The sequence below is a fragment of the Numida meleagris genome, chromosome 10 (genome assembly GCF_002078875.1).
Source record: "Numida meleagris isolate 19003 breed g44 Domestic line chromosome 10, NumMel1.0, whole genome shotgun sequence".
In the NCBI taxonomy this organism is placed as follows: Eukaryota; Metazoa; Chordata; class Aves; order Galliformes; family Numididae; genus Numida; species Numida meleagris.
This window is the reverse complement of record NC_034418.1, coordinates 10,980,495-10,997,091: the sequence shown is the minus strand read 5'-3', so window position 1 is coordinate 10,997,091 and position 16,597 is coordinate 10,980,495. Positions and strand designations below refer to the sequence as shown.

The following is a 16,597-nucleotide window of genomic DNA, read 5'->3' as shown; positions in this document are numbered from 1 at the left end:
AGAAAATAAAACCAATAGCTAACATATTGAGCAGAAAATGACTTTACTCTAACCATTATCCAAATTAGAAGTATGTCACGCCCAATTCAAAAGCAATCTTGGCAGAGTGCAGACTTCTGCAAGAGTTTAATTCCCTGTTTAGGATAAAACAGGAAAACTCACTACCTGCTTCATGCACAAAGCTAAAATACAGAAGACGACACACAGCAGTATTAGCTACCATTTACATGTACAGAGAGTACAAAACTCACATGCTTAAGTGCATGTTTCAAACTGACTCCTCTTTAAATACAAATGGCAAAAAAACCCTAATGTCATGGATGCTTCCCCCTACATTTTCCACAGCATGCAAGGAAGGCCTTTAAGAATGTTCTGCTTTGTTTTCAAGACAACACCCACCCACCAACCCACTCACATTTCTCAGAAAGAATTCACTTTTTTGCTCCACCACAAAATTCTGCTGAGACCTCAGTTAAGTCACTTCAATTTGAGAGTGAAGAACGTACAGAGATGCCTCTCCAGAGCTAAATGTCTCAAATGGAATGCCTTGCAAAAACCAAAGTTAGCAGAAGCCACAATACCAATTGGTTTCCTCTAAATTGTTCTTTGCAAATGTCAATCATATTTTTTGCAAATACCCTTTCTTCCAGAGCTTTCTATACTTCATATACTAATTTGCGTCTCTGTCTCCTATCAGCTAAACTGGCACTATGAAGAAAAAGGATTCTGAAAGAATAGTTACAATTTTTGCCACTGACATCAGCAGTAATTCCAAGTACAGGACAACAATCCCATGCACTGCCTTTGCCACATACTTCAGAATACGGTAGCTAATTTAAGCTTAAAAATAGACTGAAAAACAGTTTTAATAAAAATACTTGGCTAGGAAGTCTCCCACAGCTCATTTAGCATGAGGTCTTTAAAACACAACATGCTATACTAATTTTTGCTAGCTAACAGAGCAGGCTGATTTTGAAACAAATTCTGAACAGATACTCAGTGACTGAACACTTGAAGCTGCTCTTTACCCTTGACATTGAATAGCTATGGAAGGTTAAAAAAACAACAATATGCATTGAAAAATTGGAATCCAACTATGAGTTTAACAATGACAAAAAGTAAAAAACTGCCCAGAAAGCAGCTTCATTTTACATTACAGTTTGCAATGAAGTCCATGTTTTCTGTGAACATGAGCCTCAGAACTGAAGAATACAATTTTAAGAAACACAGATCTAAAAAAAAAAATCTTAAACGTCTCAAGTGGGATCAAAATCCAGGATTAATGCTAGAAGTCACAGTCAATTGGCAACATTGAAACTTTTAAACATTCCAATATAATAAAGTCTCCAGTGTCCTTGCCACCACTTCTGATGTATTATAACCCTAATAAAAATTTTATTGTTTTAAAGGAAATGGTTTTGCAATATTCTCTTGAAATACCGTAGCACGAGCTCAAACAATATTAGGTTCCCTTTCTAAAAATATAAACAGCTCTGAACAGTGCCGGCAACATCAGGCTCAAGGAGCCAAAACCCAGGGCACGTCGGTCATTACGCCGGGCAACTCCTACGCAGCAGATGGAGTTTTGACACAATCTCACACTCACTTCTATCCACACAGACAGAATGCTTCTTCAAGCAAATGGACGTAGCAGCCAAAGCTCAAAAAAAAGCTAAAGTGCTTCTTACTTTTAGAAATGGAATTAAATTATGTACTGAAGAGACACTTGGGGTGGAACACTAATCATTAGGTGTTACTTACATACTCTCAAGCTCAGATGAATATGAATTTAAGTGGAACTGCTCCGAAATGTATTAAGATTTCCTTTTATCCCTTAAGAAATCACAGGAGATACTTACGGGTGAGACGCAGCCTCCTAAGAAAAGCACTAGTTGCACACACTTGGGTTGGAGTTAACCCAAACCATTCCAAACATCAGTAAAGATGGAGACATGTCACCAGTGTAAGTACCACCCATCAGCACGCAGCGTTCTAGGTTGTGGCAGCCCAAGCCTACTGATACTCTTCACTAGTATATTTGGGAGAAATCCTCAACTGCTTCAGTTTACAATGGAAATTCTGACAGCAAAACTGAAGCTGGATTTTGAAAATGTGGGCAGAGTAACTCACTACTAACACAAGTGTTACCACCATAAGGAGTGGATGTGGCCACCTGAACGAGTACTTCCATGCGAACAATTCACTCCCAAGCTTCAGTACATCAAGATTCCAACTAGATGTGTTACTATTTTTCTAAAGAAAGACTATCCTTCATATTCATGCTACAGATAATACTTTCCTGTTAACCGTTAGTTATTTGTCTCACAATAAATGTTATGACAAAAAATTGAAATTAATTACCACAGAAAAAGCTATCCTCCCCCATGTACTTCCCTTTTTGCAAACACTAAAAAAACATAGTGTTTGTTGAGAAATATTTTCTTTGAAACACTGGGTTGATCTTGTCCCCCTACACATTCATAAATTTGCCAGAAGCATCCTCCCAATTAATTACATTAAGTAATGTTGTGTACATTCTGCAACACGAGCCAAAGCAGCTTGCCAAAAGCTATGGTTCTTCCAGTGATCAAGTTCATTTTAAAAACAAACAAAAAACCCAACATGTTAACATTGCAAGAAAAACAACTCATTTTCACTGCATTATTAAACATATGAAATAGATCATTTCAAATGGGTTGTATAAATTAGGCAGTGAATTAATGTGATTTTGGCACACAGAACACCACTCGGTTGATGTGTCTGTGAAGTAGACGGATTTGATCATAAGTAAGTATGAACCCAGGAGAGCGACACAGCAAGTCTGGAGGCGGGCTAAAAGTCTTCATCTCAGCTTATTTTCAGACAGAACTCATTGCAGGTTTAGAGTTGATCATTTTGTCCGCTTTTCCTGCAGAGCTCCTTAACTGTAACGAAAACATCTTTCCTAACAATCCCTACTTCGGAGTCACATCTATTTTCATACTCGAGGGTGATGAGCACCGACCAGAAGTTGTCCAGAAGCAGGAGCTCCAAGGTTGGTTCACTGAGGAAAAATAAGAAGTTGAATGTGGTGGAGGATCTCCTCTTACAGGAGTAACTGCTCTCTCCCACAAACGACACAGCTAAAGTTTTCTTGGACAGAGCCAATAGAGAAAGTTCCCTCTGATGGATGAAATGAGACTTCTCAGCTGTTTTCCTCTGCAGCGAGTACTTTGGGGAGTTTTCTATTCCACCCTAATTCCTTCAATGATGTAAGATTTAAAACCTCTTTTTTTCTTTTTCCTCTTTTTTGAGGCTTGGTTTTGGTTTCCCTTCTACTTTCACTCTTCCTGAAAGGAACAAAGTAGGTACTGCATCAATGTGAAACTCCGTCCCTACAAACACTTCTGCTAATTCTACTGGGCACACAGGTCTATGCAAAGGCACCCAAGGCCAACGGCAAAACCACACTTCCCTCAAACAAAGGAGATGCAAAAACCAGGTCAACAAAAGCAGGATTGAGAAAAACAAGCTTCACAGGGGAGCTGAGAACAGCCTGGGGTACGCCCAGACTTGCAGCCCGGCATGGGCAGTGCATCTCAAGCTCTGAGACAGAGGAAGCTTCCCAGGCACCTTGTCCCTCACTACCCACTGCTGCCCAGTGCAAAGGCAGAAGGGAGAAATCTTCAGCGACAGAAACAAGTATTATTTCCCAGTAATGATTTTGGGAGCTTTTTAGTTTTAACTGACTGGAAACCTGTTAGTCAATACCACTGTTTGGACATCGAGGAGTGCCAAGGTGATCCACGTACAATCTGAGGCTATCGCGCTTCTATTAAAGAGTAGCGAAGCCCACCTGAAGGCTCAATTCAGAATTCCCCTTGCTGGAAAAGGATGAAGCTACTACAATTAAGACCCTTTCAATTATTGAAAGAAAGCCTCTATGCTGGGATCCAATGTTCTTCGATTCAGGCACATTAGCTTCATACCATTATTGTAATCATCTCAACTTTCCTGCAAATTCCCCTGGAGGAGAGCCCTTAATGAAGAAATCATCTGCCTTAGGGCTATGTAAATGGCTTATATTTACATCATTTTCTTGGCAACACAGGCACGTCAGACTTAAAACGCTGTATTTCCCCAAACGGAGAAAATGTGTTACGACAGGCACCGACGCCGAAAGCGAGCTTTCAGGAGCTTGCTAACGCTGCGTCGTTCCCAAAGATAAAGGACGCTGTGCTTTATGTAAAAAAAAAAATTAATTAAAAAAATAATCCATCAACTTTGCACTAAAAATAAAAAGACAGTTCTGCAATGAAAACAAAGTTAAAAAAAAATGAGAGTTTTCCTGTTTATCTAAGAGGTTACCACAGAAAGCCTTATTGTGTGATTCAATGACAGGATTACGCATCATTTCCAAAAACCCACTAAATGGTCAGCATTTTTTCTGCCTGAAAAATACCCACAGACTATCAGTAAGAATGTCACACTACCAAGATATTTTTACATCCAGACTGTTTAAATTAATGGTACAGTACAACACACATGCACAAAATCGAAAAGAAATAAATTGCTTTTGCACCACTTAAAGTATCTGAAGACATCAAACTTTCTTGAATTAAAATCTAGATTTATTGTTCTCATTTACTTGGCCCAGCAGTTCTAACTTAATGTATGAAACCAAGCGGGTCTCATTCCTTGCAAAGCACATGCATTTCCCACATCTAAAACAGCTGGCACAGAGATGAATATTTGGGATCATATGGCTGAAACACAGTACTGCTTCTCCAGCAGGAAACCATCTTTTACCCGAAGCAGAAGAATGGCTGATTTCCCGCCTGCTCTTCGTCTGTATCCTTAAGACCAAAAGAAATGTGTTACTAACTCCGGTAATTGGACTGCAAGGAGCTTTAAATCACAAATGAGCATTAAGCTTTCCTTAAAGGCAAATTTAGGAAAATGATGCTTACCAGAGAAGGAAGCTTAAGCAAGCAAAAGTAACTCAGCACCCTGCATAAGCTGTGCTCAAATGGCACAAAATATAACATGGAACCAATTCAGAAAAAACTCAACAAGACCTCCAGAATTCAACTTGGATTTTGGTGACAACACAAATAGCAGCAGAATTATTTAAACTTCAGATCCTCGTTGCACCTCTAAGGTTTCGCATGTAGCTGCAATCGAGTTCTCACTGTTCCCTCCTTCCCCTTCGGGTGTAACACGGCAAGCTTTCAGCACATTAAATATTGTGGAATCTTTACTAAATCAGCTGACAGTTCGCCACCACCATCCATTTTCTGCAACCTTCGAAAGACTCATCCACTGCTGACTTCCCTTCCTCTACTTAGGCAGAAGACCAATTCTAAATACAGAACATATTTCTGAGGCCAGAAGCATTCTGCTGGCGCATTTTAGGAGTCATACTTAAGAATGCGGGTAACTTCTTAACGCTCGAAGTTAACAACAGAAAGATACTTGTCTTGAAACACTAAGCACGTCAAAACTTAACACTCTAGAAAACAATCCTAGACTGAACTAAAAACAGAAGAGAGACTCAACTGACAGAAATGCACAAGTTCTACAAGTTACATTAATCGTGGAATCTAGAACGGAAGAAATCTACAAATAGTGACTTACTTCCTGCTCTATATGCATCGGTACCGTGTTTTGCTTATTGCCTGGACACACCTATACAACAAACATTCTTATCTGCTATGTATATGCAAAAACAATTCCAGCTCAGATGCTGTAAAACACATACTATTTTGCAGCAGGGAAATGTTTGAGGTGGGGTGGTTCTTTTTGTTATGTTTGGGTTTTTCTGTTTGTTTGTTTTTAAAGAAAAACAAATATAGTTCTTCCTGTTACTGTTCAGCCAAATAATTTGGTTTTTTGTTTTTTGTTTTTTTTTCACATTATAATAATACTGTTCTTAAAGGAAATCCAGTGTAGCATTACAAGTAAATACATCCACAGGCAGAGAGCCGTGATGCCAAAAGCAGAAGAGCCCCGGCCTGCAGGGTTCCCCCACAGGAATCTCAGGAGCTGCCTCCACCCCAGTGCCACCTCTGCCTGGTGCCATTTACACCTAAAATGTTCTAATCCTAATTCCCCAGGAATGGCTCAGAGCAGCAACGGTGACTACACTTCAGCAAAGTCTCAAAAGTGACAGAAGGCAGATGAACCCACCTTAGCAATGGCTTCCTTGTACCGAGTGGCACAGCCCCAATGAGCAGCCATGCTGCAGCAGCGGGCCCTACCACAGCCCTACCACCTCCACCTCCTTCCTCCCCACAAGAGGAGCCGCTGCCCACACAGCAACACACCTCTCCCAGGTTAGACAAAAAAGAGATGTAACATCACCTGTCCCATAAGAAAAAGCCTACTAGCAGTTCCATAGCAACCCCATCCCACAAGGCATCCATGTGAAGATCACACACGAGGAAGGCAAACAAACCACACAAACTGTAAGCAGCTTCCCTCTCTGATTCCTTTCAATAGGAACTTAAGCTCCTGATCCTCAGGAACTACAGTTGCTGCATCTTGTAATTTCATGTACGTTCATAATGACAGCTGCTGCAAGACAGTAACGACCAGAAGCCCAGCACAGCAACTTGCACATCTCTTACCTTGCTCACCCATATGCTGGATTACACAGCTACTTCTTACACAGCCATGCTCATAAATGTACAGGCTTATTCTAGATCCACAGTACACTGTATTGTGCCAATGGCTTCAGTGAGTAAACATAAATACTCCATTACAGCAGGTGGGTTTCCCCTCTCTCTCTTCACGGCCTCCTGATAACTGAGGGTTCCTTTCACCTCCAGGGACAGGGCATTCACAACCCCTCTGGGCAATCTGTTCCAGCGTCTCACCATCTCACAGTAAAGAATTTATTCCTAATATCTAGTCTAAATCCCTGTGAGCAGCCCTACAAGCCTGGCCCAGCCACCTCAATGCTGGAGGACAGAGGGACACGCCAAGGGCACAAGTCCATATGGACCAACTGCTGCAAGCAGCACCTCAGGCTTCAGGGCTGGTAAGAAGTGCAATTAAATCACATGCGGAACAGAAAAGTGGAAATTCTTTAAATGTGAAGCTACTCAGTTCAGTTTCTTCAAGTCTAATTTTATCACAATTTGAATGGCATTGGCATATCATGTTCTTAGACATGCAGGGTAAGGATAAGTCAGAAAAACATCACACATTTCTTCAGCTCTGCACTAAATTTAATTCCATACACTCTGAATCCTTTGCATCCTTCTCAGCCACTGGCAGCTGCACTTCTGGAGGCAGAAAGAGGGAAGGAGGAAGAATAAAATGCTTTTCCAGAAGTCCCATTTACTGCTAGTCATATTCATGCAGCATTATTAAAATAGTAACACCATAAAAACTGACTAAAGGAAACAGAATGGGGAAAAATTTTCTCAACAGCCGAGTTCAAGAAAAGTTTAGTAATCCTCTCCCTGTTGTCACTGAGGAAGAGGAAGATGCATCTGAGCTTCCTCAAGATGGTTTGTCTTAACGACTATCATAATTGTTAGTTGCACTGAAAGGCCCTGGTTTCGTTTCAGCCTTTCTAGTTTAAGAACAATAACATGTTTTCTCCCACATCAAGCTGGAAGAACTCAACTTATCATACCTTTGTCATTAAAAATTCAGCTACATACACCTACCCTACTTTTGCCTTCGGGCTGCGCATGTGTTCTATTCGCTGGGCACACACATGCTCTCTTCTGGAATACAACACGTTCCTGACATCACGTTTGTGCGATTCCTAAATCAAGTATAAAGATTTGGGCTATTCAGTTTCAGCTACGCAATTACGAGAATTCTTAACGCAGCTCCTAAAAAAAGAAAAATCAGCATTTCTGGTCTGGCTTTGTGATCCCATGCTCATTCAGAAGCCAACCTGCGCTGGAAACCACACTAGTTCAAACAACATTAAAACACGGCACCATAAATTCTGTAACAAACAGAAGGATAAATTAATTGGTTTTAAAAACTAAAGGTGTACAGAAAATTGTCAAGGTATTTGCTGTGTACGGCCTTCACGTTTCACTAGGCTGCTCGGGCACTTCAGAGTAAGTGAAAGTTCTCTTTTAAGACTATCGTAATCAGCCCGTACCCTTTAAAGTTCCACTTAATCCAAATTATGAGAAAACATCAAACATCCCACAACTACTAAAACAAGAAAGGAATTTTAATGAGAAAACAATCAAGAACTTAGAGTAGTCCTAAGGAATCCATTAAAGTTTTTTGGGTTTGTTTTTGTTTAAAGGAAATGGTGCAAAATGTCCTTGCGATCCCAGCGTTCCCAAGATTGCAATCTGAAGGCTCCCTTAGATGCCATGCCTTAAAAGGCAAAAAGAGTCTAGACATACTGGTAAAACAGAACGTGAAAAAAATAGATGTAGGCCAGAACATTAAAGAGCACTGCCAGCTGCACCGGGGAATGCGTGAAGCCCTCAGCCCGTCCTGCAGCTCAGACCGCCTTACAGCCGTCCCAAACAGAAAGGAACCCACAAGCTCTCACTGCACAATGGCAAATTCACCTAGCTGGAATTTTACAACTCAGGAACAGATCCGCCCCAGGACTGAAACAAACTCACACGCCGCAGGCCGAGAACTATAAAACACTGTTAATAACACAAAAGCCTTCAGGCTCTGGCAACATCGCCTTGACCTGGTGGGCTGCCACCGCCACTGATCACTGTGAGCCAAATGCACCCAGTGCCCAGGGAACGTTCCTCTAGCTCAGGAGAAGCACTTTTTTCCTAAATACTCTGAAGATGTTACCAAGTGATACCATCAAATTAAAAGATCCTAATGTTCACTACAAGGTTTCTTCTATGTTAGACAAGACGTTTCCAAGCACTAAGTAACAGTCTCTCTTAGAACAGTATATGATTAAAGTCCCAATTAATTTACTCATAACAGTCAAGTCGTAATATCAATTAACAGAATTAAAATTATTTCATGAGATAAAGGTGATCAAATGTTATTAAAGACAGCACTTAAGTATTTCATAATATTTGTAACAGCTATGATTGTTACTTTCTTGCATGAACATTTCAGTTTAAACTGTACAAAAGTACAGAAAACTACTAAAATGGGAATGCTCGTGTTTAATTACACACAATTCCGTTACCCAAAGCCACGTGTCAGCCATGATGCGATCCAAATAACAAACTGCAGTGTGACTACACGCTCACCCCAGACACCTACTACATGTTGGGACCGGGGCCCTGCAGGGCCTGCACTGCTCGTCCCATGCCACTCTGCACCACACTGACGTCTCAGTTCTGCTGAGTGCTGTGCCAGCTCTGAGACCTCTCTGCCCACAGCCAGCAAAGCAGCTGACCCATCTTCATCTGCAATTGTACGTTCTTACACTTGCTACACATAAGGTTTGCACAGTAAACTTTCACTATTCTGCTCCCGTTGCTCTGAAGACGTGACAGTACAAGCTCTGAGAAACCTAAGTATGACTTCCATGTTTTGGAAGCAGCTGACTACACCGATCATCTGAGAATTAATTAGGTGACTTTTTTTTTTTAAAAACTCAGAATTTACTTTATTCATCTCTAATTTAGAAATCATGACTGCAATCACCAGACTGACAGCAGATGACCCATTGTTAAGACTTCTACTCAGATGTCCACATACAAAGTTTCAGTACTGAATTTCTGGTTGCAGGAAGCAAGGCAGGTACTTCTGACACGCACCTCTGAGCAGAGGCGGATGACTATCAACAAGTACGAAGACGAACTGGCAAACTGCATTAACCAGCAAGAGAAGTAACTGATTCCTCCTGCACCGCTTATGTTACAAGAAAACCACAACCTCTTAAATTTCTAGTCCTTCTCCTTGTCCTACCTTAAGGTGATAATTAAATCTCTAGGGAGGCTCATCACAGAAGTGCAGGGGCTGGGAGGGCCCTCTGGAGGTCACAGAGTCCAACCCCTGCCAAGCAGCTCCCTGCAGCAGGTCACACAGGAAAGCATCCAGGCAGGTCTCCAATATCCCCACAGAAGGAGGCTCCACCACCTCCCTGGGCAGCCTGTTCCCGTGCTCTGTCACTCTCACAGGAAAGAAGCTTTTCCTCACCTTCATACAGAACTTCCCATGTTCCAGTTTGTGCCCACCGCCCCTTGTACTACCGCTGGGCACTGCTGAAAAGAGCCTGTTCCCATCCAGCTGACTCCCGTCCTTCAGATACTATAAGGTCTCTCAGCCTTCAGACAGATCACCAGAAAGGTGACAAGAAGCTGAATTCCAAACCATAACCCCATTAGAATTACAGTTCTCACTGCAGCAACTACAATCGGTATAATGTATCTGGTACCACTTACACTGCCTCATAACAGTAGGGAAAAAAAAATAGAGCACATATATTAAAGAGATTATTGAACTTTATTTCTGAAGGCAGAATTTAAAACTATCCAGAACCTTAGAGGCCAATTTCTAACCAGAATTAGGAGTTTAGCAGCAGTAGGACAACAGCCCATGTCCAGATGGTGCTTAAGAGACACCATGAAAGAGAGCAACAAAAACTGGCTTCTCCCATGGATGACAGCTGCAGCCTTTTCTTTACATGCACACAGAACCAACAAAAAGCAAAGCTAGCCGGCATTATCTCACCATTATTCCTTCTATGGTAAATGTCAGTATAAAAATATCGCCACACAGCAATGCAGAGCTACAACCTTTAAAGAAAAACTTTCCGAAGAGTAATCAAGTGTCTCAGAGACACTGAACAGACATGGCCTACCTAAATAGGATTTCTAAGCTTATTTGTGTATTACAAACATTATCCTTTTAATATGATATTGCAAGTCTTTTTTCTAGGCCAGATGCCAAAGATCAGCAGTATCCAATGTCAAACCCCCGACTTGCGCACAAGAAGCTACAAACAGCGCCAAGAACCCAAGCTCAACGCACAACATGCAAAGTCACAAGGACTTCTTACACAAACACAAATTTGCTGTTTGGGAATTACAACAGAATACAACATGGGAGCTACAGTGAATTGCAGAATGGCTATAAACTACCAGTGTAACCCTCGGACATAGCAGGAAAGGTGCATGGAGTACCGCAGGCAGACCATGGGACAGCGAAGCAGGGAAGAGTTGGACGAGCCCTGAGAAGCTGAGCATGGGATCGCACCGAGTGGTGGGGCACTCAGATCATCCCACCCTGATCACTTCTGGATAGGGGGATTATGAGCTGAAGGCACAGGAGTGCTGTGATAATTAGACAAGATGGCTGATTACATCTTGCACTAGTTCAAGTAGCTGGCAGTTATCTTACTACTTGGAACAGTAAACATTGCTTCTATTTTTTACTATAATAAACAATGAGAACTCTCAATAGAATTATTGTAGGTGCATGTAGGTATTGTAGCTACTACAGGCTTTTTGCACTTTTAACTCTTCACATTGCAGTAGATACTAATAGCAAAGAACTTTAGTGCGGTCTGGGCCTTAACCAATATCTGGATCTGGAAACGTGTAATGATAGTAAGCCACAAAAAAAAAAAAAAAAAAGACAAGGAAAGCTTTTTCCAACATTCAGCTACTCTCCACCAATGAAGATGGAACTTTTTATTCAGAAAATTGTGAACATATGAACTGCTATTCCCATCAGATTTCATGTAGCCCAAAAACTTGCCTCCACCAACAAGCAATAGCATACGGAACGGGAACCAGACCAGAGAAGCACACAGCGATACTTCCCAGTACGCTCATCAGTGACTTGCAGCCCAGAGACCTCCCAGGCAGAAGCATTATCTTCTTGAAGAGGAATCTGATGGATTTTTGGAACTGGCACATTAAGAAAATGTTTAGTGCTCTCTGAGCTACAGGGGCCACCAATACCTACCACAAACACCACCCCTCCCCAAGGCAACACACCTTAAGGGTTTATGACACTGATTCCATCAGTAGGTTGCTCCGCAATCTTGCTGCTCCAGATGAACCATTCCGAACTACCACCAACATCACAAGAACTGGCTCGGTGCTATTTTGTAGATCAAGTACTCCAGTTCCTTGACCCTAAATCAACTGCCTGTGAAAACCTAGCAGGATTCCAACGAGAACAGTGGGGCTCCCATCAGGATCCTGACTTGTTTCCTCATCACTCAACTGGTGCCCTGATGAGAAGCCCACCAGGAGCTGCAGTTCCCACAGAGACGGAGAAGTAGACAATAGGCAGGCAAGATTTCCCACAGGAATTTCAGCAAATATTTTCTGACACCCAACTCCAATAATAATGGTAAGATTCTGCAAGACGCAGAGCTGTAACAATGAAGGAAAGACAGTAACACACTTAGAAAACCTGCTGCTTTTTTCTCACACCTTCAGTTTCATCTGAAGTCAAATAACTACCCATTAAAATGATCCTCATATGGCAAACAAGTATTCTCAGAAAAGGAGAGAGAGATTCTGTCAGGGAAAGTCAAGGGAAGAGAGAAGAAGTACTGAAATGAAACAAATCAATTGAGGATGTCCATAGGAAATCTTTCCAGTTGTATCTGCTTCATCGTACAACAGTCTCCATGGGAAGTATGAAAGCCCCCCCAAACCATGAGAAACATAAAATCACGCCAGAGAGAAATGAAAATAAACTGCAAAGAGCTTTTCTGCTCTCCTTTCCAAGGACAGCCATCACATCTCCGTGCAACACACACGGGTACTAACTTCTCCTGCCTTCTCCTGTCCGGACGTGACCCAGTGCTCAGCACCTTCCTCCCCTCCTTCCAAAGAGGCTCACAGCTCTACCCAACCTCCATTACACCAGGTGCTTCCTCACACATCCAAACACACATATACAGCTATCCCATCGCAACGGCAAGGTGCGGCTGAAAGAGCTCTTCTGGAAAGCTCACCTAACAACAAAGCTTTCAAAAACAGACATCTGCTCAATGCTTAGCTCTTCTGCAGGGCATCTTCCTATTACTTTCTCACTAGTCTTCATATTTAACACTAATAGCAATACAACCAGCCATATGTACTACAGAGTTGCTAAATTTAGCCTTGACTAATGAAAATCCCAACTATTAAAATAGTTCTCTTAGTTTACATACCCACTTTGTCATTAACAACAACACACAATGCTGCTCACCCTTATCTGGGAGCTGAGGAAATGAAAGCCAAGTGAAGACCTGGAAAACGCTGAGCACTACATGAACCATCAACATTATGACCACTACATGAACCATCAACATTACCACACTCCATTGTGGCAGGGCCCCTCTAAGGGGCAGTTTATAGCATATTCTCTTGAGATAGGGGTAAATGAGTTAAAGCTGTTCTCTCATCTAGCAGCACTTCAATTACTCCACAGGCCCACCCCTCGCACCGCTTTCCATCTTGCAACAAGTCCTGCAGCATCATTTTGAACGGATGAAGACAAAAATTCTCATTACATTACAAAATGTAAGCAGAGGAGCCCTGCAGCCCCTCTGCCTTTCCTTTCAGGCTTTTGCCTTTTCCCCATTCTTGGTTCCTTCTTCTGAGAGCCAAGACAGGACACGTGGATGCCGCCATGGCAGCAGCCAGCAGCCCTACCCCACGCACAGCACGTGAGCTGCACTGCAGGAGTCCTTCAGCGGGAGATTAACGCAAGTGGCAGTGTTTGTCCTGAACTGATAACTCTGCCTGCCAACCGTGTGTGCACTTTAACACGAACTCCGATGCTAAATGAAGCGTGTGCACTGTCATCTTTCCTGCCACATTTTTTTTAAACCAATATTCAGAGACATTTTTTATCTCAAACGCTTTTTTTTCAGGGGGAGGGAAGGTTTCCATCTGTGCAATAAAGGAGTTCCTCCTCATCTTTAAAAACATGCCAGCACTACACAATGGCCTTTGACACGTTTCAGTTCCCACGGTACATTAAAAGGCATTATTAAGCATTATAACAACTAAATTACATTTGGAAAATAAGTGAATTCAGTGCATCACGGAACGAGCTCTTCCTTCTTCTTTTCCAGGACTGCTCTGCTTCCGGTCAGCATGCAGAACTCAGCAGCTTGCCCCATCGGTCATTACCACAAACAAGACAGCTCCTCTGGAGCACAACCACACGGAGTCTGAGCTTGCCAAGGTGGTGCGCAGCCCTCCAGCCTACACCAGCTAATGCAGTTTGTCAGCTTCTGACTGCTGCGTTCACACGCTCCACACATGAACTACAACACGTCTCCGGCAGGGCACATTCTGCAAACCCCTGAAATTAGTACCACATAAATCCATATGTTTTAATAACAATGGTTTAAAACACTGTCTTAACAACAATGGATTTATTTACTCACAATCAATGACCACTCATTGAATGGCAGGCTTCAAAGGCGACTTGCTGCAGTTATCAGCGTACGACAGAAGAGACCGGCATGGGATCAGAAACAAGGATCCCAAGGCCGGACGGCTTTCACCTACCGGGCAGCCCCACCACACAGCTTGCACCGCAGCGTCAGCTTCAGCAGCCCAGCGACAGGTCAGCGCTGCACGGCGACGGCAGGCAGGTCCTTCAGCCTCACTCCTGAAAACACACGACTTGCACGCAGCTATTCCCTGCTAAAGGCACTCACGTACCACTCCCAGATTTTGCTCTATGGCGCGGGGACAAGAAAACAATCGGCACTTCCAAGTGCTGAGTTTCACTGGGATTCTGCAAACACGGCACAGCTCAACCTGCCATGACCCTGTGCTCACTGCTGGACCTGGGGTACTCTGACTGCACCTTACATGAAACCTGTACGAGCAAACTCTGCCTTGCACTAACAGCAGTAGTTTTGAACACTGAAGTAATATATATGAATTAATTTTTAAAAATAAAAAAACATTACAGTCCTCAAAGAATTTAGTCATTCTATGGAAACCGTTTGTAGCACCCCATAAGAAACTACACAGAAACCTATTTCCAACTTGCTGCCATTTTCATATCTGTTTTAAAATATCCTTTAAAATCCATTCACTAATTTCAAAAACGTGAACAGCGTGCAGCTGCGAAGCGTGACCCAGACGAAGACTACCACCAGCAGCACCTGACGTGGCCGGGAGCCATCACGCCGCGAATGGGGCGATGCTCGGGAGGCCCCGAGGGCTCCCAGCCAAGCCACGGAGCTGGTCAACGCTGGACGAAGGAACGCTGCACGAATCCTCTTTCAGAACGGAGAAACGTTTGAGGTTTTTTTCGTTACTTTTGTTGTTTGCTTTCAAGGTGTCTCTTCACTTCGGGCACCGAGGGAACTCAGCCCGGGACGCGCACGCAGCGAGCGGACGCCGAGCACGGGGCAGCGCTGGGACACGGCAGCTCCGGCCCCGCGCCGCGCGCCCCTCCCGGGAGCGGCTCGCCCTCAGCACGCCGACACCGCGCGCACTCGGCCTCGCTCTCCTCACGCCCTCGGGCGGGCCCGGGCCACGGGCAAGCGGCGGGCGGCGTCCCGCGGGCAGGGGGAGCGGCCCGGCAGGTGACGGGCGACGGAGGTAACGCCGTTCACCCCGCCGCCGCCTCGTCCCGGGGCGAGCCGCCTCCCGCCGCAGGTCCGCGCTGCGCCCGCAGCCCCGGCCCGGGACCCGCTCCCTCCCGCCCGCGGTGGAGGAAGGCGCCTGAGAGGCCGCCAGGCGCCGCCGCCCGCAGGTACGCGCTCGGCCGCCCCGCGGCGCGGTACTCACCACCTCGGCCAGCTTGATCCTGCCGAAGGTGCCCCGCAGGTACTCCAGGTCGCAGCGGAGGCCGCCCAGCCCGCGGCGCTGGCTGACGGGCTCTGTGGTGGGCTGGTAGGGGCTGCTGGCCCCCGAGATCATGGAGGTGCTGGACGCCTCGCCGTCGAAGCCCTCCAGGTCCTCGCCGTTCCTCATGGTGCCGGGCTCGGCGCCGCCGCGCTGCCGAAGGGGTGGCTGAGCTGCTAGCGGAGCGCCGGCCGCATGGCCGTGCTGGCCGCGGGGGCTCCGTCAGGCGGAGCGGCGCGGGACGCTCGGACGCTGCATGGCGCTGCGCCCCGGCCCGGTCGCCTCAGCCGCTGCCCCGCGCGGGAGGAGCCCGCCCCGCCGCAGGGGGGCGCCCTCGCCCCGCCGAGCCGCCGTGCCCGCGGCGCCTCCCGGCTCGTGCTTTCGCTGCGCCGCGGCCCGCTCCCTCCCGCCGCTCCCGTCCCGGCGCGGCAGCTCCGGCCGGGAACGCTGGCGTTACTGCCGCCGCCGCCACCGCTCCGCCCCCCCCCCTGCGCTCACCGGAAAGGGCGGAGAGAGCCCGCTCCGCCCCCGGCCCTGCCCGGCACCTGCCCCCGGGGCCGGGCCTGCCCGCCCCGCCCGGAGCCTCCCGGCTGAGGCGGGGCAGCACCTGCCCGGGGCCGCCGGGCCGCGCTGGCGCCGCTCTCTGCCCCGCGGGCGCGGTGCCTCCCGCTGCCGCCCCGTGGCTCCGGGCGGTCCGGGGCGCGGCCCTTCTCCTGGTCCTTGCCTATTTTGTATTCCCCCCGTCCTCGATAGAAGTTCCCATCGCTGAATCCACATGTACCGAAAATAGTGTTGCTATCATTTTGCGTTATTCAAGGTGGTCTTTGTATTCGCAGAAAAAGAACTGCATCCCTTGCTCTTGACATCACGTCTGCCCCTTT

The 16,597-nt window shown here is 45.5% G+C and overlaps 1 protein-coding gene across 1 annotated transcript in view; it reads right to left on the bottom strand.

The window, feature by feature from the left end:
• The window catches only part of CMTM4 (CKLF like MARVEL transmembrane domain containing 4), a 36,005-nt gene extending 19,972 nt beyond the window's left edge, over positions 1 to 16,033 (bottom strand). The window contains exon 1 of the mRNA XM_021408367.1: positions 15,660 to 16,033. Within this exon, the coding sequence (XP_021264042.1) occupies positions 15,660 to 15,845 (186 nt within the window). The 5' untranslated portion in view covers positions 15,846 to 16,033. The remainder of the gene's footprint in view (positions 1 to 15,659) is intronic.